The 23,630-nt window shown below is 54.3% G+C and overlaps 2 protein-coding genes across 3 annotated transcripts; one reads left to right on the forward strand and one right to left on the reverse strand.

Moving 5' to 3' along the window:
• Positions 1 to 2,715: 2,715 nt before the first annotated feature.
• PLOD3 (procollagen-lysine,2-oxoglutarate 5-dioxygenase 3) lies at positions 2,716 to 10,088 on the reverse strand. Of its 2 annotated transcripts, XM_059153904.1 has the most exons (20): positions 9,624 to 10,088; positions 9,375 to 9,401; positions 9,129 to 9,220; positions 8,832 to 8,968; positions 8,553 to 8,716; positions 8,270 to 8,382; positions 8,073 to 8,136; positions 7,637 to 7,734; positions 7,291 to 7,392; positions 7,023 to 7,148; positions 6,723 to 6,844; positions 6,221 to 6,325; positions 5,977 to 6,102; positions 5,576 to 5,717; positions 5,377 to 5,490; positions 5,099 to 5,167; positions 4,503 to 4,607; positions 3,864 to 4,010; positions 3,524 to 3,649; positions 2,716 to 3,166 (listed from the first exon to the last, which is right to left on the reverse strand). In XM_059153904.1, exons 1-20 carry the CDS (start codon positions 9,742 to 9,744, stop codon positions 3,011 to 3,013), a joined length of 2,256 nt encoding a protein of 751 aa, XP_059009887.1. In that variant the 5' UTR covers positions 9,745 to 10,088; the 3' UTR covers positions 2,716 to 3,010. The 2 variants fall into 2 exon arrangements, with proteins under 2 accessions (XP_059009887.1, XP_059009888.1); XM_059153905.1 differs by lacking the exon at positions 9,375 to 9,401.
• A 573-nt stretch (positions 10,089 to 10,661) lies between these two features.
• ZNHIT1 (zinc finger HIT-type containing 1) lies at positions 10,662 to 23,190 on the forward strand. Its single transcript, XM_059153908.1, has 5 exons — positions 10,662 to 10,768; positions 21,795 to 21,965; positions 22,507 to 22,586; positions 22,723 to 22,892; positions 22,978 to 23,190. Exons 1-5 carry the CDS (start codon positions 10,747 to 10,749, stop codon positions 22,997 to 22,999), a joined length of 465 nt encoding a protein of 154 aa, XP_059009891.1. The 5' UTR covers positions 10,662 to 10,746; the 3' UTR covers positions 23,000 to 23,190.
• The last annotated feature ends 440 nt before the right edge of the window (positions 23,191 to 23,630 follow it).

Here is a 23,630-nt window from a genome sequence, read left to right on the forward strand (position 1 = left end):
TCCAGGGCCAATTCGACAAAGCCCTTCTGATTCCGGATCTGCAAATCGGCTCGCTGGGTTTTGCCTCCAGCGCTTCCAGGGCACCTCCCACGGCGAGGACCGTCACCTGGCCGCCCCCAGGCTGGGACAACAGATAGGCTGCGCCGGCCTTGTCTTAGGACTCCAAACCTGGGGAAGGGGACAAGGGCCCGGATGCCTGGGTCTTTGAGAAAAGAGGGAGGAGGGCACCGTGCAGGTAGAGAGGGGACCAGAGAGGTGGGGGGGGGGGGGTGACACAGCAGGGACTGGGGGAATCTCCCCTCTTCTCATCACTGCAGGGGAAGAGGGGGAGGCGGAACCGACGAGGCAGCATGAGGAGGTGTGGCGGGAGGCGGGGTGGGGGGGGGCAGGCTGGAGAAGCCGGTGGCCTCCCTGCGGATGCTGCTGAACGCCCTGGTAAAGGACCCGGGCCCCCTGGGAGTGGAAGCCAAAGAGAAAGTTGCGAGAGGAATCAGTTCTGGGGTTTTAACCAGCTGGGGCCCCCACTCTGGCCAGATTAGACTCTGGGGGCAGAGGTGGTAACCAGAGAAGAGCCTATTCCAAAGCCTTCCCCCCCCCACCACCACCACCCCACGACCCCCGGTCTCCTCTCCTCCCCCCACAGCACACCATTCTTGGATGGCCTCACTGACACAGGGAAGTAATCTCAGAAATGTCTCCAGATGGCCCAGCTATGGCCCCAGGGAGAGGGGTGGCCTCCTGCCCATGGTGTGTTCCTGTCTCTAGAGCCAGACCAGGTAGAGGGTGGCTAGGATCCAGGCTTGGCTTAGAAGAGCAAGGGGCGACAGGGCCAGGCACACCTGGGCTGGAGGATGAAGTGGGGGTTACTCAGGGCCCAGGCATTTCGTTCCCAGTTACCCGCCTCTGCCCCCGCATCCCTGTTCCATGGTTTCAGGCCCTCCCGCCCAGGCTAATTCCTTCCCATTCCTTCATTGGGCTCCGGAGAGCCCTGTCCTGCTTCCCTCCTGGTAATAGGGAAGCAGAGTGCAAGGTGCTAAGCCTCACTGAGCCCCAAGAAGGAGAAGACCTGTTGAAGGACAGCAACCAGTCAAGGAGCCCAGAGGAGGTGGCTGGAGGGGGCCGGCATACTGTGGAGGGACATCCCATAGGGGCCACTATGAGTTCTTTTGTGGAGGGGTTCTTAAGTACACTCCTTGTGGTCCAACACACTGGCCCTGACCCTTGGCCCTGGTTCAGCTCCTGTGTCCACCCCTGCTTGCTGGCCTGAACCTTGCACCCTCGTGAGCCCTGGCAAGAAAGGGTTAACCACTACTGAGCTCACAGAGTTGTGACCAATGGGACCAAACAGAAATGCCCAGGGGTGTGGCCAGGAACCTGAGAGCTAGGGTATGTGGACATGACCTTGGGCCTCTGGGGGGGGGGGGTGTGGCTTTGAGGAGCTTGCTGGCAGAGGTCTGGGAAAGTGGGGTATCATCAGGGTGGTGTGTGCCATGAATGGCAGGGCTCCCCACATGACTGAGAGCATCTAGACACCCCTTTAGTTGCCACAGTCCAGCCCCTAAGGACTCTGTGGGAGACATTCCAGAAAGAAGGGCTTTTTGGAAAGGGCCAGTGATGGGCCAGCCCAAAAGAGCACGCCCTCCATGTGGGCAGGGACCAGTCCTCACATGGCCAGGGTCCTCCCCAACACTGGCCAGGGCTGTGGAACTGGCACCGTCTCGGTTCCCTCTCTGGGTGGGGAAATGTCACTTGTGGGTCATAGGACACACGTTGAGCAAGCCACTGTTCAAACTGGCACACCCTTTCTGCCTGTCCCCTGCTTGTGCCCCCTCCCCCACTCCCCGCCTGGAGGTATTTTCTCCTGTCCCTGCTCAACCCACTTCCATCCACAGGGAGACCGGGTGAGACGCACTAAAAAGTCTGGCCAGAGAGATGATCAGTCCGCTCGGCAGGGGGACTGGCCCTACCTGTCAGGAAGGCCGGTTTCACCGGGGGGTTTTCCTGGGAGTCCAGGCAATAGGAAGGAAGGGCTGGGTGGCAGGTAAGGTGTTCGAGGCTAGAAATGCCCAAGGACCCGCAAATATTTGGTTTTCAAAAGGCGGTCCGTAGGGCTTCTCCAGGGGTCTTGCTTGCTTGGCAAGGGCTTGATGGGTGCCCCCCAGAGGCTGGAAGACATAAGCTCTCAGGAGGTCTCGCCTCTTTTGAAGGCTACTTCCCATTCCCCTCTTCCAGGAAGCTTTCTTGGGATGATCTTCCAAGCCTTCCCTTTTTCTGATCTTTCCTACCCAAAAGCTTGGGTCCCATAAGCCTCCTGTGTCTTCCCTTGAAACGCATGCTTGCCTTGGCATTGTCCCCAAAGCCCAGCCCTGGGGATCTCCCACCCCCACACTTCACGCAAGGAAGAAAATGCCCTCAAGTGACGAAGCTCAAGAGCTTTAGAGAAGAGGTTGCAGGGGTGGTGGGGGTGGTGCTGAGGTCTTTGGGCCTGGCCCTTCTCAGGCTTCCCCACCCACGCCCCAGTCAACACAGGGGAGTTAGAGATGGCATCCGGGGAAGCTTCTCGGTTCTCACACTGCTCCACAATCTGCTTCTGCCTCCTTTTTTCCTCTCTGTTCTTTTTCTTTGGAGTAACTAACTCCAGGTCTCCCCTCTGCTCTGGGGGCAGGAAGGATTCGGGGTCAGTAGCGAGGGGAAAGACAGACACAGACTCAAGAGTTACAAATCCTCCTTTATTGGGAGGGAGGCTGAGAAACAATAATTTATTGTATGGGGAGCCCCCAGAAGTCTTCTCCCCATGAACGTTTGGGGAACGAGGGGTGGGGCAAGGGGGCTCCCAGGAGCTTCCTGAGAGGGCTGTGTGTTGGGGGGGGCACATTCAGTCCCAGGCACACCCAGCATCCACTCAGGAAGGGAGGCGCCAGACACAACCCCCGCTCCAAGGCTGTGGGGCGGGGGCGCGCACGTGCGGAAAGGCACAATGGTAGGGAGAGTGTGGCAGAGTGGTTGAATGTCAGGGGTCGACAAAGGACACCATGATATAGCGGGTGCCCCGAGTCGTGGGCAGCCCCTCGTGGTAGTGGGTGAGGCGGCCGGGGTGCAGGAGCCCCCAGCCCTTCCGCGGGGACGAGACTATGCAGTCATAACGCAGGAAGCGACAGCCACCTCCCTGCAAGAGGATAGGAGATCGGAGGTGGACAGTGAGCGGACAGGGTGCCGGGGGTCAGGCCGCCACAGCGGGGGGGGGAGGTGAGAGGCAGGCACGGGGGCTTGGAGGGTTGGCACACAAGGGAGGCACAGGAGGGACAGGCACACAGCCCGGAAGAGGCCCAGGAGATGGCACCTGCGAAGGAACTGGACACGGGAAGAGGGCAGGCCGCGGGGCAGGGCGGGTGACAGAAGGGGGTGTGGGGGTCCTCGGGGGTGGAGGGCAGGCCAGCAAGGTCCCCGGGGCTCACGTGAGCGCGTGCACGTGTGTGGAGGAGCCCTGCTGGTGTCCTGACGCGGGCGGGCGCTAGGGGCTCACCTCATAATCCAGGCCCTTGTGGTTGAGGGCCACGTTGAGGGTGAAGGTGGACGAGTCGTGATGGGGCCGCAGAGAGGGCTGCTCGTCCGGCCGGTAGCGGACCACGAAGTTCATCACCGCCCGGGTCTGTGGGGACACGAGAGAGGACACCGGAAGGATGGCCGCGAGGTCCTGGGGGCCTTCCGAGGAGGGTGGCAGGGGTAGGGCCGCAGGGGTCTCACTGCTAACTGGTGGGACCCCTTTCCACAGGGCTCCGGGTGCTACAGGGGCTGAAGGGGCGCCGTGTGGAGACTTCCAGCAAGGACCGGGCTGTGTGGGGTCGGCAGGGGCGGCGGCCCACCTTGGTGTGGTAGCCTGGGAACAGGCTCTCTGTCATGGGTCCCACGTACGTCCTCAGCAGCTGTAGCCACTCGTCCTCATAGCCCACCTGCTTCATGTGGATGTCCACGGTGGGCACGTTCTCGTAACCTCCGGCCAGCCTCGAGTCCTGCGGGCGGCGGGCACTGAGCCCCGACAGGGCCACGCCAGCCTCCCCCCTCCTCTCGCTCTCAGCCCTGAAAGCTTGCGTGACCTGCGTCTGGGAGCCTCGACCGTTTAGCCTGACCACCCCTACTGGCCCTGAAGATGTCACCTCTTCCGTGAAGCCCCTCGGTCCCCCCACGTCTGGGCCAAGGGCCCCTCCGGTGACTCCCGCAGTGTCTACACTGCCCGTCACAGCCTTCAGGAGCTGAGACTGTGACGGACGCTAGAAGCTGAAGCGCACGAGGGCAGGGCGTGACCAAGTGTGGCTCAACGTGTCACACCCCCTAGGTCAGTGGCCAGCGTCTGGGACCTGCCAGCACTGGGTAAGGAGTTCCTAAACGAATGCATGCACACAGGCACGCAGTTGTGCCCCCTGTGGGTCCCCCCCACCTCTCCTCCCCTCCCCCGGGGTCCCCTTCTCCGGGCACCCCCCCTCCCCTGCCCCGGCCCCTCTCACCTCATGCCGGCCCCCTGACCACTGGCCGTAGTGCTCCATTTCCTCCACCAGCTCGTCGCACATCTGCTCGGACAGCAGCGGGAACCAGTACACGTCTGGGCACGGCTGAGGACAGGCAGGGGACGAACAATGGGGCCGGGGGACCCTTGCAGACCTCTCGGGAGGAGACAGGCAGCCAACCCAGGGGGCGAAAGCCGCAGCAGAAAGGGAAGCCAGGAGTTGGGAGAAGCTGGGGGCACGGGGATCAGAGCACGGGGATGGGCCGGGAAAGGCGGGGCTGGAGAAGGTAGGAGCGGCGCAGGGAACCCAGCGCAGGGAACCCGGCGCAGGGAGCCCGGTGCAGACGGCGGGGGCATGCCAGAGCCCCAGGTGGGCCTTCTTTACAAAACTGTCACTTCACCCACAACACCAATAGGCCCAACAGATAAGAGAGAATCGCTCTGATGAGTGGCGGGGTGGGGAGCCGAAGGCCTTTCTGCTTGGCCTTTGCCTCTGTCTGCCCGAGGGCAGTCGGTTTGGGAAGCACCCATCCACCCAGCAGCAGCGGACTCAGGGCGGTGTCCACCGGGGCAGTCGGGGTCCTGCATGGGGCTCACCTGCTCCACAAGTCCCTCCCCTTCGAGGGCCCGGCTGTAGTTCTCATGAATGTACTGTTCCTTCCAGTCCTGCGGGAGAAGGGGGTGGGGTGCGCACCTTGACGTGTGCCCACTTCACTCCCCGTGGTCCCACCGAGGGACCCCCAGGGCCACGACCGCGACGGCCTCTCCCCAGGCAGGAGCAGGACCTGGGAGTGAGCGTGTGTGTGCACCCATGCCTGTGCCCTCCTGTAGCCAAGGGCACGTCCCGCGATCTGAGCAAGACGGCTGGCACTTACCAGGGGGTTGTCGAAGATCTGCCAGAGGTCAGGGTGCAGATGATCGGTGTCGTACCGGGAAGTGGCCAGGAGGCGGCCGAATTCGTGCTGATTGCTCAGGTGGAGAAAGATGCCCTGGAGTGGGGCAGGGGGAGGGTGTGAGGAGACACCGGTGGCTTCTGGCCAGCACCCCGCCTTCGGGCACGCAGGCCGCACTCACCTTGTCCCGCAGGCTCTTACAGAAGGCCATGTCGGGGTCAGTGTCGCTGCCCGAGAACACCTCCCTCTGGGGCAGCTCTGTCCTCAGGGTCTCACCACGGATCACGTATGCCTGGGATATATAGGGCACATTCCACACGCCCCTGGAGGCACCCACACGGGGGTCAGTGAGGTGGGGAACCCTTCCCCAAGGCTGCCCAGGTCAACCCCAGAGCCCCTTCCCTTGGGGCACCCCACTCTCCGAGCTGGAAGGTCCACCGGCTTCCCGGTCACAACACCTCAGGCCGGCTGCCCCGTGAGCCCGGCCCCAAAGCTGGGGCCCTTTGCGACGGGTGAGGCTTTGGGGGAGTGCGCAGGGGTGTGTGGGCCCCGACGGATGGGAGGGGCCTTGGCAGAACTCACACTCGCTTCCGCTGTACCAGCTCTACGTAGTCCTCCGAGCGCGCATAGTACTCGTCGGGGCTCAGGGCTCCCCAGAAGTTGGACCACAGCTTCCCGTGACGGGACAGCATGGGCGCTATCACCTTCCTGCGGACAGGCGGAGCGGAGGGCCGGGCACAGGTGAGCCCCGGGTCCCAGGACGGAGGGGGGACAGGGACTTCCTGGGGACTCTCTGGGGACCCTCTGGCTGAGCCGGGCAAGCGACCTGTTCTCTTCGATGAGGATGCGCAGGGTCTGCTGGTTGGTGAGGACGGCGTCGGCATCCAGGCTGAAGTAGAATTCGCACTCCGGGTCCTGCCGACAAGTGTCCCTGGAGGGGCCAGGTCGGTGAGCAGAGGGGTAAAACGGAAGCGGGTGGGGGAGGAGGAAGGACTGTGTGGTGGGTGGGAGAAACCCCCCACTACCCGCTGACGAGGGGAAGAAGAAAGTGGGTAGAAACATCAGCAAGAGAACAGAAGGAAGACTATGGGGGGAGGCTTTGGCTCCCCGCACTGCCACTCATTAGAGTGATTCTCTCTTGTCTCTTGGGCCTATTGGTGTAGGGGGGTTTGCATGCTTCCCCAGGACTCCTAGGTTCTCCTGGTTGCGAAGGTGCCCCCATGAAGGCTGAGCACAGGCTGCACAGTGTGTGGACGGGAAAGGGCGGGTGCGGTGGCCGGCAGACCCCCTTGGCTCTCACCCGTGCTCCCCGCCCAGTGCTCACTCACATGGCTATGTCCCTGGCCTCGCCTGGCGTCAGGGCCTCCTCTGGCCCCACCAGCTTCACAGCTGAGAAGTGGTCCTGGAGCTGGGGCCAGGAGTCTGCGATGTGGGGTTCATGGTACACCTCCTGGAGAAGCGGGGGGTAGAGAGGGCAGAGAAGATGGGGTCTGAGGGAGAGGAGGGGGCAGGTGGTGAGCAGGAAGGGTGCAGGAAGGAGTCTGGGTGGGCGGGAGTTCCAATCCAGGCAGGGGCAAAGCCCCTTGGGAGGGCGCACAAGGGAGAAGCCGCCTGCAGGGGTGTCTCACGTTGTTATGCAGGAAGAGGGTGATCCTGTCCGGGGGATAGTCCAGGAGCAGCAGCCGCTGCAGGAAGCGGGGCAGGAACGGGGTAGGTTGTTCCACAAACACAGCCAGAAGCACCCGGGGGGGAGGCTAGAAGGTACAAGATGGTGCTCAGAGGAGAGCCCGGGCCCCCACACCGGTGTGTCCTCCACCACCCTGGCAGGCTGGGAGTCCCCAGGAGCTCCGGCCTGTGCCCCGGCCCTCAGCACACTCTCCCTGCACCCCTCCTCACCTGCCCCCCCGGGAGTGTCCTCCGGTCCCGGCCGCAGAACCCACAGCCTCCCTGGGGGGTCCAGCCGTTAGGGACATAGTTTCCCAGGTAATTCAGCTGGAGCTGTTGGGAGAGGCAGTGAGAGCAGGAAGCAAAGGGGTCCAGCAGCGGAGCTGGGGACGGTCAGGTGGATGGACAGGGGACAGGGCAGGGAGGGGAGAGATGGACACTCAGAACCTCTCCCAGTACCTCTGCCGCTGGGGCTGGGGAGGACTGGCTGCTTGGAAGGGCTGGAGGTACGCAGGGGTGGGGGCTAGGTCTGACTGGGGCAGGGGTTGGGGGCTGAGGGTATGAACCACTGGAGCACCTTAGTGGGACCGTTCCCATGGACCACGACAGGAAGTGTGTCATAGGCCACATTCCGGATACGCACACGGTTCCGATCAAACTTTAAAACCACCTCATCTGGGGAAGAAAAGCCCAGCTTTATACTCTTTTCCTCTCAAAGCTGCCAAGCAACAGATGCTTCTAAATATGGAGGGGGGGCGGGGAGCCCAGCTGCTCTAGAGAGAGGATGGACTGTGGCTCCAGGGGCGTGGGGGGAGCAGCCACTGTCTCTCTCCTGAGGGTACTGACCAGACTCCGGCCACCGTGGGGAGCACCACCCTCCTCCCTGGGTGACCCGGGCAAGTCACCTTCACAAAGGCAATTTCCTCCCCTGTAACGGGTGGTAACCATAGGTCCTCCTTTCGTAGGGCTGTGGTATTAAATAAAATCACAGAAGCGGTGCCCTTTCTCCTCACCTAAAGCCCCATTGAGGTTCTGAAAGATCCGGGATTTATGATCCAGATTGAGGCTGAGTTTCTCCTGGATGGGATGAAATGGGGTGGGCCATCATTACCCACTCTTTCTAGAACCTCCCTAAAGCCCTAGCCCCCTCATCTCCCCTTCAGGCTGCACCCAGAGCCACAGGTGGCCGCCCTCCACCATCCCTCCCTACCCTGAGCCCCGGGTCCAGGTAGAGTCGTGTATAGAACAGCTGGTCGTCGTCATCGTCTTTGTACTTCCACTGGCGGACGACTTGGTGGATGGTGGGGGCAAAGCCAATGAATCCTGTAGGGGTGGGCGGGCGCTGACCCCAAGACTCTCAGAGTCCCAGGGACCCATCCCCACTCCCTCTCTAGGCTGGGGGCCCCTGGAATGCTCCAGGCCCCAGCACCCCCCCCCCCACGCTCCATGCCCTAGTACCCCCACTCCCATGCCTTGGGCACTCTGCCACTCACCACCAGAGTTGAGGAAGCGCTTCCCCGTGCCCACCTCAGGGTACTGCTCTGCCAGCCCCCACTCGGGCCAGCAGAAGCCCTCCGCAGAGAAGAGCAGGCGGCTGCCGGTCTGGACAAACTTCTTCAGCAGCTCCGAGGGGCTGCCAGCCAGAATCACGTCGTAACTGGGTGAGGAAGACTGGGTGTAAGCGGGGCAACCACGGGAACCTCGGCTCCTTACCCCCTCCTCCTGCTTGCCCCCCCCCCCCCCCCCCGCCTCCCCGTCAGCGGCCCCTTTACCTGTCCACAAACATGATGACCATGTCCTCGCGGTCTGCGTATTTCTCCATCTCCTTCTTGAGCCACCTGACCTTCTGTCCTCCACCAACTGTTCGGGCCACATCACCCCCTCGCCACTCCTCTCCCAGGCCCAGGGTCTGTGGGGGGGGGGGGGACCCGCCAAGCCAGGGAGGGGCTCAGTCGGCCAGAGGGGCCCTCCTGACCAGGCTCACCGCCGGGCCCCAAGCATGCAGCCCTCAGCCCACTCCTCGCGCCCCTCCTCCCCTCCTAGGGACCAGCAGGCTTTCCTCTCCTCACCCGCACTGTGTAGTTGAAGAACTCCGCGGACCGCAGGAAACGCCGGTATCCTTCCGTCTCGGCTGTGGCCACCGTGATCACCAGCAGCTTCTCTGTCACCAGCCGGGAATTGGCGCTCGGGACCCACTCACCCAGCTCACCCCCCGCCCCCCGCAACGCGCTCCGCTCACCGCAGACCCCCTTGCCCTCCCTCCGACGCTGCTCCTGTCCTGTTTTTTTCCGATTCCCTCTTAAACTCTTCCCAACCTGGGAAACTTTGGTGTCCGTGGAGAGCTGGATGGGAGTAACACCCAGGAATTCGGTGTCAGTTCACAGGCGAGGCTGGAAATCCCAGCCCAGGGTGGGCAGTGGGCGAGGGGCCGCGTGGTTCACCCTGTGCAGGGCGCACGGCGTGGAGAGGCCGGCCACCCCCTCCCGGCCTTGACCCTTCCCCGGCGCCGCGGGCAGGCACGCCAACCCGGCGCCCGCTCGGCTCGGCGCTCCCGGGGTTCTCACCTGGGTTGACCGGGTCGCTGCCCCGCGGACGGTCGGAGGCCGAGGTTGCAGGAGGCGGCGGCAGCAGCAGCAGCAGCAGGAGCCCCGGCAGGAGCCGGAGTCCCGGGCCGGAGGAGGCCATGGCGTGGGAGCGGGCGGAGACCGCACAGCGGCTCGCAGGGCGCTGGGGCAGTGCGCCCGGATCCCAACTCCGGGGAGGGGCTCTGGGAAGAGGGACCGGGGCTGCCGTGCGGCCAGCCGCGAGGAGGAGCAGGGCTGGGGCGCCGCCCTGGAAAAAAGGCGTAGCCCGAGGCTACTGAAAACTCGAGAAGCCGGCGCCGCGGACAAGGGGAGGATTGTACCCGGGCGTGAGCGCGCGGGTGGCGCGGAACCAGCAGAGGGGGCGCCCGGCCGCGGAGCGGGGGAGGGGCGGGGGCTCGGGCCGGCGATCCGGAGCCGAGGACTGAGGTGAGAGGCAGGCCGGCCCAGTGCCTCCCGACACACGAGGAAACTGAAACCCGGAGAGGGGAAGTGACCCCCTGCAGGTCGGGCGGGATGCGGAGGCGGGTCTTTGCCGCAGCCCAGCCCGGAGCCGTGGGGCGGAAGGCTGGGAGAGCACGGCGGTGGGAGCGCGGGGAGCTTGGGCGAGCGGAGGAGCCGTCGGCAAGGAGGGAGAAGGTCCAGCAGTCTGCGGCCCCAGGGGCAATGGGGGTTGAGCTTTCGGCAGAGGGTCCCGGGGGGCCTCTCGGATTGCCCACTCAAGCCTGCCCACTTTCTTCGGTAGTCCAGCCCATCATCTCTACCGCCCCCAGGAGAAGCTCCAGGGGTTGCCTTTGCGATGATGGCATCTTCAGAAGAACCGGAGGAAAATGACATTTCTCAAAAGACCACTGGCATCGCCTCTTTAAAGTGATACATTTCGGGAAGTCCCACAAAATACACAACCACGCAGACCGGAAGTAGTTTTGCCCCTATAAAATATGGCGGCAAGCTTGTTCGTCTCCTAGGCAACACCACCTCCTGCGTAGGCACGTAGGGATGACTCTGCGCACGCGCAGTAGGACGCGCCGCCGGAAGTGATGGCACCGGGGGTGGTTTATAGCGCGCCGGCGCAGTATGCCCTTCCGGCAGCTGTGTTGTGGAAATGGTGGAGAAGAAAACTTCGGGTATGTGAGCCCCCGCGGTTGACCCCCTACCTCTTCCTGTCCCAGACCGACCCTGGCCTAGGGTGTTCTGACTCAGTTATTAGTCTCAAATCCCTTCCCCGGCCGTCGGGTCCTGGCGTTCCGGTAGAGCCCTTCAGACCATCCATTCGTGTTTTATTGATGCCGGCTCCATGCCCGCGCTGGGGATGCAGAGAGGAAAAAGGTCCCTGTCATCCAGAAGCTGGCTCTCCGGGAGGCGGACAGACACGCGAGCCTACCGTTGCGTTTCAGAGCGAGACGTGCGACGGCAGAGGGGTGTATAGCTCGGGGGCGCGGGCAGCGGTGGCACGTAACCTCGCTTCTGGGACGGAGGGGACTGGGAAGGCTTGGAGGGAGAAAAAACGCTTGGTCTGAATCTGGAAAGTCGAGTCACGGTTTCGCCCAGTGCAGGGGCGCCGAGGCTCATTCCCAGCAGCGTGAACCGCACGTGCAAAGGCAGGAAAGCGAGAATAAGCAAGTCGCTTAGGAAGCCACGTTCATAGTTCGGGGCTTTCGGAGGAATAGTGAGAGTTTGGAGGGTTGGGGAAAGGAGCATTTGAAAGGCATTCTGTACGGCGCCGGGGAGCTTCAGTTCTCTCCGGAGGGCCGTGGAGAACCGTCAGTGGCTCTTTTAAGGCAGAGGCGTGACCCGGATTTATCTTTTAGAGAGGCAGTTCTGGCTTCAGTGCCGCACTGTACGGAGGAACTTTCTAGAATGGTGGGAATGGTCGTAATCAGCACTGTTTAGCTTGGCAGCCTTTAGCCACATGTGGCTTTTGAGCACGTGAAATGCGCCTGGTGCCACCGAGAAAATGAATTTTAAATTTTATTTAATCTTACTTGATCTGCGTTTGAATTTGGGGCGCTGGGTGGCTCAGTTGGTTGGGCGACTGCCTCTGCCTTTGGCAGGGCCCTGGGATCTAGCCCACATTGGGCTCCCTGCTCAGCGGGGAGCCTGTTTTTCCCTCTGTCACTCCCCCTTCTGTAGCCTCCTGCTCTCTCTGTCAAATAAATAAATAAAATCTTTTTTAAAAAAATCTACATTGAATATGTTTTTGTTTTGTTTTGACAGAGAAAGAGAGCACAAGTAGGCAGAGAGGCAGGCGGGGGGTGGGGGGCAGGCTCCCCGCTGAGCAGAGAGCTGGATTCTGGGCTGGATCCCAAGACCCTGAGATCATGACCTGAGCCGAAGGCAGAGGCTTAACCCACTGAGCCACCCAGGCACCCCTCTACATTGAATTTGAATAACCACGTGTGAGTAGTGTCTACCTATATTATATAGAACCTTATTATTATATATATAGAGGCTGGAAGGCCAGTTAGGGAGTGATGGAGTTTAGTCCCCATAAAAAGATAGGGAGGGCGCCTATCTGGAGGCTCCCCATGGAGCAGGGAGCCCAATGCAGGGCTCCATCCCAAGACCCTGGGATCATGACCTGAGCCGAAGGCAGCCACTTAAGCAACTGAACCACCCAGGCGCCCCCATGTCAGTCCTTTCTTAAAACTCCTTGCTGGATCTCCTTTATTCTCATTGTAAATCTCCAGATCCAAATTCCTTTAGATGTGTAAAGGCAAGACTTTTAATGGTCTGCCTGACTTTATATCCACACAGTCTCCCAGACACTGCAACAGACTTGATGTAGGAGCCCTACTGAGCTTCCTTCAATTTACTGAAGGCACTTTGGTCTCCCATTCAAGCTTTCTCTCATGCTGATAGGAAAGCCTGACACACCCATCCCTCTCCCGGAACCAAGCTAACTTCTGTCCCTCAGTCAGATCTCAACCTAGACATTCCGTCCTCTGAAAAATCTTCTACCTCAAGGCCGAGTTAGGTGTTTCTGGCATGTGCTCCATAGTTCTTTGTACTTCTTGTGTGATCATATACTATGCTCTACTCTTCTTGCTTATTTCATTGTTTGTATGCCCCTCCCCTCAACCCCGACTGTAAGCTCATGTATTCCTATGGCCTAGCACACCCCTGGGGACTTGGGGCGGAGGCAGTGTGCAGGGATCCAGAGCTGGGCAGTTCTGGGTCTGAATTCTGACCTAGCCACATACTAGCTATGTGAGCTTTGGACATACTTCTTAACCTTTGTACTTCAGTAAGCGGTATGATGGTAATGATAACTCTCTCATAAGGCTGATAAAGGGTTAAAGCTCTTGCACAAAGAGCCTAGTGAGCCTGGCTCACAGTGCATGCCCGGTAAGCATTAGCCACTGGGCCATCGCTATTATTATGGTTACAGGCACTCCATAAATACTTGTTGAATGAATAAAGAGATATTTTGTGTGGAATTATCAGGCCCTGATAGATTTAAAATAACTCCTGGGTTTCTTGTTTCGCATGTCTGTGTAGATGATTCCATTTACGTAAAGAGTATACAGGAGGAGAAGCAGACTTTGGGAAGATTTTGAATTTAGAGCTACAGCGACAGTGGGGCCATCTCTGGCTAGTCTCAAACCTCTCATGTGGCCTACTCTCTCCCCACTAAGGAGAGGGCTGGCCCCATCCCTTTCTCAATCTTTTCACTCTTCCTGGGATTTCAAACCCAAACGTGGGGCTCTCTCACCCAAAAGCGAATGACTCCAAAAGTGGTTCTCTCGATTGTGAACTTTCTCCTGAGCCCCAAGGCTGTTGACTGTTCTGTCAGCTGGAAAAATCACCTGCTGACCTCACCATTTTATTTTATTTGTTTGTTTATTCTTAACATACAATGTATTATTTGCCCCAGGGGTACAGGTCTGTGAATCATCAGACTTAAACACATTTCACAGCACTCACCGTAGCACATACCCTCCCCAGTGTCCATCACCCAGCCACCCTATCCCTACCCCCTCAACCCCCAGCAACCCTCAGTTTGTTTCCTGAGATTTGTAGTCTCTTATGGTTTGTTTCTCCCAATCCCATCTTGTTTCATTTTTTTCCCTCCCTATCCTCCACGAACCCCGACTCTGCCTCTCAGATTCCTCATATCAGAGAGATCATATGATAATTGTCCTTTTCTGATTGACTTATTTCACTTAGCATAATACCTTCTAGTTCCATCCACATCATTGCAAATGGCCAGATTTCGTTTCTTTTGATCTGCTGCATAGTATTCCCGTGTGTGTGTGTGTGTGTGTGTGTGTATACACACATACCACATCCTCTTTATGCATTCATCTGTTGATGGACATCTAGGTTCTTTCCATAGTTTGGCTATTGTGGACATTGCTGCTATAAACATTCGGGGGCACATACCCATTTGCATGACTGCATTTGTATCTTTAAGGTAAATACCCGGTAGTGCGATTGCTGGGTCATAGGGTAGCTCTTATTTTAAACTTTTGAGGAACCTCCATGCTGTTTTCCAGAGTGGCTGTACCAGCTTGCATTCCCACCAACAGAGTAGGAGGGTTCCCCTTTCTCCGCATCCTCGCCAACATCTGTCGTTTCCTGACTGGTTCATTTTCGTCATTCTGACTGGTGTAAGGTGGTATCTCACTGTGGTTTTGATTTGTATTTCCCTGATGGTGAGTGATGTTGAGCACTTTTTCATGTGTCTGTTGGCCATTTGGATGTTTTTTTGCTGAAATGTCTGTTCGGGTCTTCTGCACATTTCTTGATTGGATTATTTATTCTAAGGAACTTATCAACTCTACACTACACTTTATCAAACTCTTTTGGACACTAGCCCTTTATCTGATACATCATGTGCAAATATCTTCTCCCATTCTGTCACTTGTCTTTTGGTTTTGTTGACTGTTTCCTTTGCTGTGCAGAAGCTTTTGATCTTGATGAAATCCCAATAATTCATTTGTGCCCTTGCTTCCCTTGTCTTTGGTGATGTTTCTAGGAAGAAGTTGCTGCGGCTGAGGTCGAAGAGGTTGCTGCCTGTGTTCTCCTCAAGGATTTTGATGGATTCCTGTCTCACATTGAGGTCTTTCATCCATTTTGAGTCTGTTTTTGTGTGTGGTCTAAGGAAATGGTCCACTTCCATTCTTTTGCATGTGGCTGTCCGATTTTCCCAACACCATTTGTTGGAAGAGACTGTCTTTTTTCCATTGGACATTCTTTTCCTGCTTTATCAAAGATTAGTTGACCATAGAGTTGAAGGTCCATTTCTGGGCCCTCTGTTCTGTTCCACTGATCTATGTGTCTGTTTTTGTGCCAGTACCATACTGTCTTGATGATTACAGCTTTGTAATAGAGCTTTAAGTCTGGAATTGTGATGCCGCCAACTTTGCTTTTCTTTTTTCAACATTCCTCTGGCTGTTCGGGGTCTTTTCTGGTTCCATATAAATTTTAGGATTATTTGTTCCATTTCTTTGAAAAAAATTGATAGTATTTTGATGGAGATTGCATTAAATGTGTAGATTGCTTTAGGTAGCACAGACATTTTGACAATATTTGTTCTTCCAATCCATGAGCATGGGATGTTTTTCTATTTCTTTGTGTCTTCCTCAGTTTCTTTCATGAGTACTTTATAGTTTTCTAAGTACAGATTCTTTGCCTCTTTGGTTAGGTTTATTTCTGGGTATCTTACTCTTCCATGAGGTTCATTTCTGGGTATATTACTGGTATTTTGGGTGCGACTGTAAATGGAACCGACTCGGTAATTTCTCTTTCTCTGTCTTGCTGTTGGTGTATAGAAATGCAACTGATTTCTGGTCATTGATTTTATATCCTGCCACTTTAATGAATTTCTGTGTAAGTTTGGGCAGTTTTGGAATGGAGTCTTTTGGGTTTTCCACATAAAGAATCATATCACCTGCAAAGAGAGAGTTTGAATTCTTTGCTCATTCCAATGCCTTTCATTTCTTTTTGTTGTCTAATTGCTGAGGCTAGGACTTCAAGTACTAAATTGAATAGCAGTGGTGATAGTGGACAGCCCTGCTGTGTTCCTGACCTTAGCAGAAAAGCTCTCAGTTTTTCCCCTTTGAGAATGATACTCGCTGTGGGTTTTCATAGATGGCTTTGATGATATTGAGGTACATACCCTCTGTCCCTACACTGTGAAGAGTTTTGATCAAGAAAGGATGCTGTACTTTGTCAAATGCTTTTGCAGAATCTATTGAGAGTATCATATGGTTCTAGTTCTTTGTTTTATTAATGTTTTGTATCACACTGATTTGTAGATGTTGAACCAGCCTTGCAGCCCAGGAATAAATCCCACTTGGTTGTGGTGAATAATCCTTTTACTGTACTGTTGGATCCTATTGGTGAATATTTTGGTGAGAGTTTTTGCATCCGTATTCATGAAGGATATTGGCCTGTAATTTTCCCTTTTGATGGGGTCTTTGGTTTTGGGATCAAGGTAATGCTGGCCTCATAAAATGAGTTTGGAAGTTTTCCTTCCGTTCCTGTTTTTTGGAATAATTTCAGGAGAATAGGTATTAATTCTTTAAATGTTTGGTAGAATTCCCTTGGAAAGCCATCTAGAGCTGGGCTCTTGTTGGAGGTTTTTAATAACTGCTTCAATCTTCTTACTGGTTATGGGTCTCTTCAGGTTTTCTATTTCTTCCTGGTTCAGTTTTGGTAGTTTAACCCACTGAGCCACCCAGGCGTCCCACAGTTTTGGTAGTTTATTTGTCTCTAGGAATGCATCCATTTCTTCTAGATTCAGATTTGCTGGTGTATAGTTGCTCATAATATGTTCTTATAATTGTATTTTTTTGGTGTTGGTTGTGATCTCTCCTCTTTCATTCATGATTTTATTAATTTGAGTCCTTTCTTTTTTCTTTTTGATAAATTTGGCCAGGGGTTTATCATTCTTATTAACGCTTTCAAAGAAACAGTTCCCAGTTTCATTGATTTGTTCTTCTGTCCTTTTTGTTTCAATTTCATTGATTTCTGCTCTGATCTTTATTATTTCTCTTCTCCTGCTGGGTTTAGGCTTTCTTTGCTGTTCTTTCTCCAGCTCCTTTAGGTGTAGGGTTAGGTTGTGTACTTGAGACCTTCCTTGTTTCTTGAGAAAGGCTTGTGTTGCTATATACTTTCCTCTCAGGACTTCCTTTCTGTGTCCCAAAGACTTTTGAACAGTTGTGTTTTCATTTTCATTTGTTTCCATGAGTTTTTAAAAATTTCTTTAATTTCCTGGTTGAGCCATTCATTCTTTAGTAGGATGCTCTTTAGTCTCCATGCATTTGAGTTCTTTCCAAGTTTCATCTTGTGGTTGAGTTCTAGTTTCAGAGCATTGTGGTTTGAAAATATGCAGGGAATGATTCCAGTCTTTTGGTATCGATTGAGACCTGATTTGTGGCCCAGAATGTTCCATGTGCACTAGAGAAGAATGTGTATTCTGTTGTTTTGGAATAGAATGTTCTAAATATATCTGTGATGTCCATCTGATCCAGTGTGTCATTTAAAGCCTTTATTTCCTTGTTGATCTTTTGCTTAGATGATCTGTCCATTTCAGTGAGAGGAGTGTTCAAGTCCCCTACTATTATTGTATTATTGTCAATGTGTTTCTTTGATTTTGTTATTAATTGGCTGCTCCCATGTTAGGGCTGTAGATATTTAAAATTGTTCAAGGGTCTGTCCAACAAGAAGATCTAAGTATGGTATAGTGTCCTTCCTCATCTCTTATTATAGTCTTTGGCTTAAAATCTAATTTATCTGATAGAAGGATTGCCACCTCAGCTTTCTTTTGATGTCCCTTAGTGTAGTAAATTGTTTTCCACACCCTCACTTTAAATCTGGAGGTGTTTTGGGGTTTAAAATGAGTTTCTTGAAGACTGCATATCGATGGGTCTTGTTTTTTTAATCCATTCTGATACTGTGTGGTTTTTGATTGGGGCATTTTTAGCCCATTTACATTCACGCTAAGTATCAAAAGATATGAATTTACTGCCATTGTATTGCCTGTAAGGTGTCTGTTACTTTATATTGTCTCTATTCCTTTCTGGTCTGTTATTTTGAGGCTCTGTCTCTGCTTAGAGGACCCTTTTCAGTATTCCTGTAGGGCTGGTTTGATATTTGCAAATTCTTTTAGTTTTTGTTTGTCCTGGAAGTTTTTCTCTGTCCTGTTTTCAGTGAGAGCCTAGCTGGATATAGTATTCTTGGCTGCATATTTTTCTCATTTAGTGCTCTGAATATATCATGCCAGTCCTTTCTGGCCTAACAGGTAGGTCTCTGTGAATAGGTTTGCTGCCAATCTAATATTTCTACCTTTGTATGTTACAGACCTCTTGTCCCAAGCTGCTTTCAGGATTTTCTCTTTGTCACTGAGACTTGAAAGTTTTACTCTTAGATCACAGGGTGTGGACCTATTTTTATTGATTTTGATGGGGGTTCTCTGTGCCTCCAGGATTTTGATGCTTGTTCCCTTTGCCAAATTAGGGAAATTCTCTGGTGTAATTTGCTCCAGTATACCTTCTGCCGTCCTCTCTCCTTCTTCTTCTGGGATTCCAATTATTCTAACATTGTTTCATCTTATGGTATCATTTATCTCTCGAATTCTCCCGTTGTGGTCCAGTAGCTGTCTCTCTTTTCCTTAGCTTCTTTATTCTCCATCATTTGGTCTTCTGTATCACTAATTCTCTCTTCTGCCTCATTTATCCTAGCAGTAAAAGCCTCCATTTTTTTATTGCACTTCCTTAATATCGTTTTTTATTTCAACTTGGTTAGATTTTAGTTCTTTTATTTCTCCAGAAAGGGATTCTCTGCTATCTTCCATGCTTTTTTGGAGCCCAGTTAGCACCTGTTTTTTGGTATTCCGGTACATGAGCATGACATTCTGAACTGTAGTTCTGACATATTACTAAGTTCTGTATTGATTAGGTTCCTAGCCATTGGTACTGCCTCTTGTTCTTTTATTTTTGAGGCGAGTTTTTCCACCTTATCATTTTATCCAGATAAGAATAGATGAATGAGCGAACAAAATACTACCAAAGGTAGCAATGACCCCAGAAAAATATACACTAACCAAATCAGAAGAGACCTGATACTGGCGGGAGAAGAAAGGATGGGGGAAAAAAAAAGAAAAAAAGCATATAAGACTGGTGAACAGAACAGAGCCACACACTTGATTTTGGGTGTATTTTGGTCTGTCAAAAGAAACTGTCTCCCAAAATTTTAAAGAAAAACATATATATACACAAAAGTAAGGGTAAACATGATGAAGGGATCGAATTTGACTATAAAGATGAAAATTTTTAGGGGCGCCTGGGTGGCTCAGTGGGTTAAAGCCTCTGCTTTTGGCTCAGGTCATGGTCCCAGAGTCCTGGGATCGAGCCCCGTATCGGGCTCTCTGCTTAGCAGGGAGCCTGCTTCCCTCTCTCTCTGCCTGCCTCTCTGCTTACTTGTGATCTCTGTCTGTCAAATAAAATCTTTAAAAAATAATAATAAAGATTAAAATTTAAAAAAATTTTTTTAAAAGGTATCGATAATACAAGAAGTTGGTTGAAAAAAAGAGGAGAAAATAATGTGATTAGGCTGGAGACTAGAACAAAGCCATGCGTTTGATTTAGGGTATATTTTGATCTATTAGAAGAAACTGGGAGTGCCTCGGTGGCTCAGTGGGTTAAGCCTCTGCCTTTGGCTCAGGTCATGATCTCAGGGTCCTGGGTTGGAGCCCCGTGTCGGGCTCTCTGCTCAGCAGGGAGCCTACTTCTCCCTCTCCTTCTCCCTCTCTCTCTGCCTGCCTCTCTGCCTACTTGTGATCTCTGTCAAATAAATAAATAAATCTTAAAAAAAAAAAAAACCTGTATCCCATAATTTTAAAAGATGAAAAACCTATATGTATACAAAAAGTAAGGTCAAATACATAGAAGGGATAGACTATGACTATAACAATAGAAATTTTAAAATATTTTTTAAAAAGGTATTGGTAAGATAGAATAGTTAAAAGTGTTAAAATAGTAAAGAGGAAAAATTGTTTAAAAAAGAACAAAATATTTAAAAAATTTAGCTTTGGGGGCACCGGGTGGCTCAGTGGGTTGGGCCTTTGCCTTTGGCTCAGATTGTGGTCTTGGGGTCCTGGGATCAGGCCCTGCATCAAGCTCTCTGCTCAGCAGGGAAGACTGCTTCCCCCACTCTCTCTGCCTGCTGCTCTGCCTACTTGTGATCTCTGTCAAATAAATAAATAAAATCTTAAAAAAAAAAAAACTTTAAAGAAATTTAGCTTTGGAAGACTAAAAAATCATGGGGCAAAGCCATGAATTATATGGGCTGTATTCCCATAGCTCTGAAGTTTTTCAGTTCTCATCAATAGGTGAGCTTGGGCTTGGATGGATGTTCTTGTTGATCTTCTGGGGGAGGGGCCTGTTGTATTGATTCTCAAATATTTTTGCTGGAGGCAGAATTACGCCGCTCTTGCGGGGGACCAGGCTAAGTGGCCTGGTTTGGAGAGCGAATCTGCTCGGGTTCACTTTTGGGAGCTTTTGTTCCCTGAACACTTTCCGTAGAGCTCTGGGGGATGGGAATGAAGATGGCGGCCTCCCTGTCTCTGGCCCGTAGGTGCTGAGAGCTCGGGGACCCCCTCCTCAGCGCGCCCTCAGAGAACAGCAGCAGTCCCTCCTGTCTCCCTGGTCTCTGGCCGTACTCCAAGCTCACCCGGCCTGTGACCAAACGTTTCTGCCTCTGGCGCACAGCCCTGTTTGGAGTCTGCAAACCCAGCAGATTCCTGCCGTTTGCTCCTCCCGGAGTAGGAACCGGGTGGCTTCCTGGATCTGGCACTTGCAGGGTCTTTGCTCGAAGAGCAGTGGCCCGACTGTGCCTCGGATCCTGGTCTCAGGTAACCCTGAGCTGAGAGCTGCCCCCCACCCCAGCTTGGTCTCTGCATCCAGCTCCCCTGCTCCGATTACCTGGGGACTCTGCTGCACTCAGACACCCCCGATCCTTCTGTGACCCCCACGGGACCTGAGCCCACACTGTCCCCGCGAGGGCTCCACCCCCGCTTAGCCTCTGGAGCGATGTCCCTCCATGAAGCAGACTTCTAAAAAGTTCGGATTTTGTGCTCTGCTGCTCCACCCACTTGTCGGGAGCTGGCCCCTCCCCCTGCGGTCTGTCTTCTAGATGTTGCTTCAGATTCACTTCTCTGCGTGTCCTACTTTCTGGAAAGTGGTCGCTTTTCTGTTCCTAGAATTGCTGCCCTTCTTCTTGATCTCCTGTTGGGTTTGCAGGTGTTCGGGATGGTTTGGTAACTGTCTAGCCGAACGCCTCGGACCTGTGATAATTAGGTCTCGCTCCCACTCCAACGCCATCTTGCTCGTTCCCCTGGAAGCTTCCTTCTGACTTCACCATTTTAAACCTCCCTCTCGTTATCATTCCAGCTGTTCACTGGGCTCTGTTAATTCTATACAAAATATCTTTCTTCATTAAACGTATGTCCATCGAGGGCCTGTAGCCATAAGGAAGAGCTGAAGTCATGTCAAGAAAGCAGATGAGGGGTACTTTCCACCCAAGGGGTCACAGGGGGCCATACAAGGAGGATTGTAGAAATACACACTGGATTTGGCCCTAGGAGATCACTGGGGTCTTGAACGTGCGTGGTTGCCTCTGAATGGGAGTCAGTTCACGGGGGGTTGAGGATTGGGTGGGACGTGCAGAAATGGAACATCCCGTGGACCGTTGTGTCAAAGATAAGTCACTGTGATGCCGGGTTGACCTGGGAGAGTTTGGCAGGTTTTTCTAGTGAAGGGAAAGTTCTGTGGGGGACGAGGGGTTGAAGACGCAGGAGGGAGGGAAGGACTGGAGTCCGAGGTGGTGGTCAGGTTTAACAGTGGGCCCCGGAAGGGGTGCGCATACACTTCTGTTTGAGGGTGGGCTGAAAGACGAGTGTCTGCCCATGTGGCCGGCCTGTGTCCTTTGTGGCAGGAAATGGGGCTGCTGAGCGTGAAGGCGGGGTGCATTAAGGTCCCGGTGGAGGTGGGAAGCCCAGAGTGCATGGTTGTGTGCTTTCTGCCAGCAGTGAGCGGTCTCCAGGAAGCGTTTCACGGGTTGGGTCTGGGGGTTGGGAGGAAATGCTGGGGCCACCCCAACTTCTCTCTTCCTGTGTCCCCATGATTCTGGCTCTGCCCCATCCAGTTCGCTCCCAGGACCCTGGACAGCGGCGGGTCCTAGACCGGGCTGCCCGGCAGCGCCGCATCAACAGGCAGCTCGAGGCCTTGGAGAATGACAACTTCCAGGACGACCCCCACGCAGGACTCCCCCAGCTTGGCAAGAGGCTGCCTCAGTTCGATGATGATGCAGATACCGGTAAGGCGGGTGGGGGAGGAGGGAGGAGTCAACCTGGCTCAGGACCGTAGAAGGACCTGGGCTGTGGGGCAGGCAGATGACGGAAGCTCCTCTGGCTCCGCTGGGACTGGCTCCCGCCACAGCTTCCTCTAGCGGGTGGAGAAGACAGAACGTATGGGAACTGAACTCCCAGAGCCCCTCCAGCTCTGACAGTAACTACAGTTGACCTTGAGCGTCACCGGTTTGAACTGAGCAGTTCTGCTCCCTCATGGGTTTTTTTACAGTCCGGTCCTGTAAATGTTCTTTCTCTACCTTGCGATTTTTCTACATATTTTGTTTTCTCTACCTTCGTTGCAAGAATATGGTATATAACACATAGAACATATAAAATTTGTGTTAACTGCCTGTTTCCGTTATCAGTAAGGCTTCTGGTCTACAGAAGGCTATTTGGGGGGTTGGGGAGTTGAAAGGTCCCCACAGATTTCTCACTACGTGGAGGAGGTCGGTGCCACTGAGCCCCTCGTCAGTCAAGAGGTAAACTGTAACTGCCCTTCCTCTGTAGGAAAGAAAAAGAAGAAAACCCGAGGGGATCATTTTAAACTTCGCTTCCGAAAGAACTTTCAGGCCTTGCTGGAGGAGCAGGTGAGGGGGCGCTGGCCCAGCAGCTGGGAGGCTCCACCCCACAGGGAAGGAACGAGCCCGCCGAGGTCCTGGTCCTGGTGGGTGTTTTCCGCGTGGGTGGGCGAGGAGCTGTGGACCCTTCCCCTTGTCTCAGCAGAACCTGAGTGTGGCCGAGGGCCCCAACTACCTGACGGCCTGTGCGGGACCCCCGTCCCGGCCCCAGCGCCCCTTCTGTGCGGTCTGTGGCTTCCCCTCCCCCTACACGTGTGTCAGCTGCGGCGCCCGCTACTGTACCGTGCGCTGTCTGGGCACCCACCAGGAGACCAGGTGAGCTCGGCACGCCCCGCCCCGAGTCCACGGCTTCTCCCTCGGACCCCCTCCTCTCCTCACCCTGGGCTTCCTCTGCGTGCAGGTGCCTGAAGTGGACCGTGTGAGCCTGGGCGTCCCCGGAGGAGAAGGCCTTCGCGCATCACCCCAACCTCAGAGAGGGCTCGGCCAAAGGGGGAGCTGCTCTTCTGGACCTCGCGAGCAGCCGCTCACTCGCCCAGCAGAGCCGTGTCCTTCCCGCCGGAGCAGAGCGGTCTTCCCGCGGACTGTGTGCAGGGATGCGGGCTGGGCCGTCAGCGGGCTGGGCCGTCAGCGTGCTGCTGTGCGGAATAAAAGGTTTCTTGCGACGAGGAGCCTCCTGTTCGGTCCCAGGGTGTTCTGGGGGTGAGGGTCACAGGTCTGTTGTCCTACTCACAGCTCTGTGGCTTTGCCTTCTATCTGTCAATCACCGCTCCCACATCTGCCTCTCTGACCCTGGAAGATTCCCTTCCATTCTCCTGCCACGCTCCGCCTCCGCATCTCTCGGCTGCTGCTTGGTGTTTTGGGGGGATTTCTGGAGGCACTTGCTTTTGCTTTTTGTTCCTCTCGTTTTTCTGAGGATCATTTGAGTGTCGCCAGGACCGGGTGACAGGGAAGTAGAGTGAGCGCTGGGGACAGGGTGCAGAATGATACTGCGGAAGGAGCCAGCCCTGCTTCATCCTCTGGTCCTTAACCCAATGGAGAGATCAGCCCTTGACC

This window comes from Mustela lutreola, chromosome 17 (genome assembly GCF_030435805.1).
Source record: "Mustela lutreola isolate mMusLut2 chromosome 17, mMusLut2.pri, whole genome shotgun sequence".
In the NCBI taxonomy this organism is placed as follows: Eukaryota; Metazoa; Chordata; class Mammalia; order Carnivora; family Mustelidae; genus Mustela; species Mustela lutreola.

Bases quoted from the DNA above. Each gene is read 5' to 3' on its own strand.
- ZNHIT1 (XM_059153908.1), top strand. From the start codon at position 10,747: ATGGTGGAGAAGAAAACTTCGG. The intron at 22,587-22,722 runs GTGAGGGGGCGC...TTGTCTCAGCAG, and splicing joins AGGCCTTGCTGGAGGAGCAG to AACCTGAGTGTGGCCGAGGG. The intron at 22,893-22,977 runs GTGAGCTCGGCA...CTCTGCGTGCAG, and splicing joins GGCACCCACCAGGAGACCAG to GTGCCTGAAGTGGACCGTGT.
- PLOD3 (XM_059153904.1), bottom strand. From the start codon at position 9,744: ATGGCCTCCTCCGGCCCGGGACTCCGGCTCCTGCCGGGGCTCCTGCTG. The intron at 8,137-8,269 runs GTAGGGAGGGAT...CATCCCATCCAG, and splicing joins ACCTGGACCCGGGGCTCAGG to GAGAAACTCAGCCTCAATCT. The intron at 5,718-5,976 runs GTGAGTTCTGCC...GGGTGCCTCCAG, and splicing joins CTGGTACAGCGGAAGCGAGT to GGGCGTGTGGAATGTGCCCT.